Source organism: Teleopsis dalmanni, chromosome 1, assembly GCF_002237135.1.
Source record: "Teleopsis dalmanni isolate 2A chromosome 1, ASM223713v2, whole genome shotgun sequence".
NCBI classification, from domain to species: Eukaryota; Metazoa; Arthropoda; class Insecta; order Diptera; family Diopsidae; genus Teleopsis; species Teleopsis dalmanni.
In genome coordinates, this window is record NC_051846.1 from 106,900,751 (window position 1) to 106,901,736 (window position 986).

General features: G+C 40.6%; 1 protein-coding gene across 1 annotated transcript; it reads right to left on the reverse strand.

Annotated features, from left to right (window-relative positions):
* Positions 1-11: 11 nt before the first annotated feature.
* Positions 12-986, reverse strand: LOC119665206. Its single transcript, XM_038074499.1, has one exon. It carries the CDS (start codon positions 984-986, stop codon positions 12-14), a length of 975 nt encoding a protein of 324 aa, XP_037930427.1.

Below are 986 nucleotides of genomic sequence, written 5' to 3' on the forward strand. Positions count from 1 at the left end.
CTTAATATCATTTAATGAGCGTTGCGACATGACGCATCAAAAACCACCCTCAGCTTGGTCAATGTGCTCGACGGTTTTAAAACACAATGATGAGGAATATAATAATGTGGTTCGTTGGTTGTCGGAATCTCAACACGCGTCATGTGTCCGAGCTCTCGATATTGTTTCATGAATCCTTGATAGTCTTGCTTCAGTGCACGATTAGATGACAAGGGCCGTTCTACAGAACAAAAACGGCGTAAGGCGATATTGTGTATCAAACCAAGACAATCTGGCGAATCTTTAAATGGTAACCAAACGACTTCCCGTCGCATTTTGGTGGACCGTTTCACGGTATAATGACTCACATGCAACATGTGCTGGTGACCTAACTTTGAAGCCGGTTGCACTTCCTTTATCTTCCACATCATTTCTAATTGATCGGAAACTGTATCTTCAAATGATAATAGGCATTTTGCTGCTGGTGATGCAAATGGCTGACCATTGTACTTGCCAGATACGATCCATCCTAATAGTGTTTTTTGAAGTACTGGAAGATTTTCACCTAGTTTGATTTGACCGACAGACAAAATGTCAAAGAAACTTTCAGCTCCAAGCAAAAGGTCAACGCGGTTGGATTTAAAGAATTGCTCATCGGCGAGAGGTGTATTTAGTGGAACCTTCCACGATGATATATCGATTTCAGAACTTGGTTGATATGCGATGTGATTCGTAATACCAAAGTTTAAAGCAAGTTCAAGATTTGAATGACGAGATTTGATTGATGTAAGCGTCTGATACTTCATATTGGTCAACGAACTACCAATACTGGAAACATGCTGCCGATGTTTATGTTTTGATAAACTAAGCTTCTTTGAAAACTCCTCCGTTATGAAGTTGACCTGAGAGCATGAATCAACTAAGGTTCTACCCACTTGATAACTTCCCGATGAGTCCTTCACTAAAACCAATGCAGTGGCTAGAATTATTTGCTCGGTCGATGACAT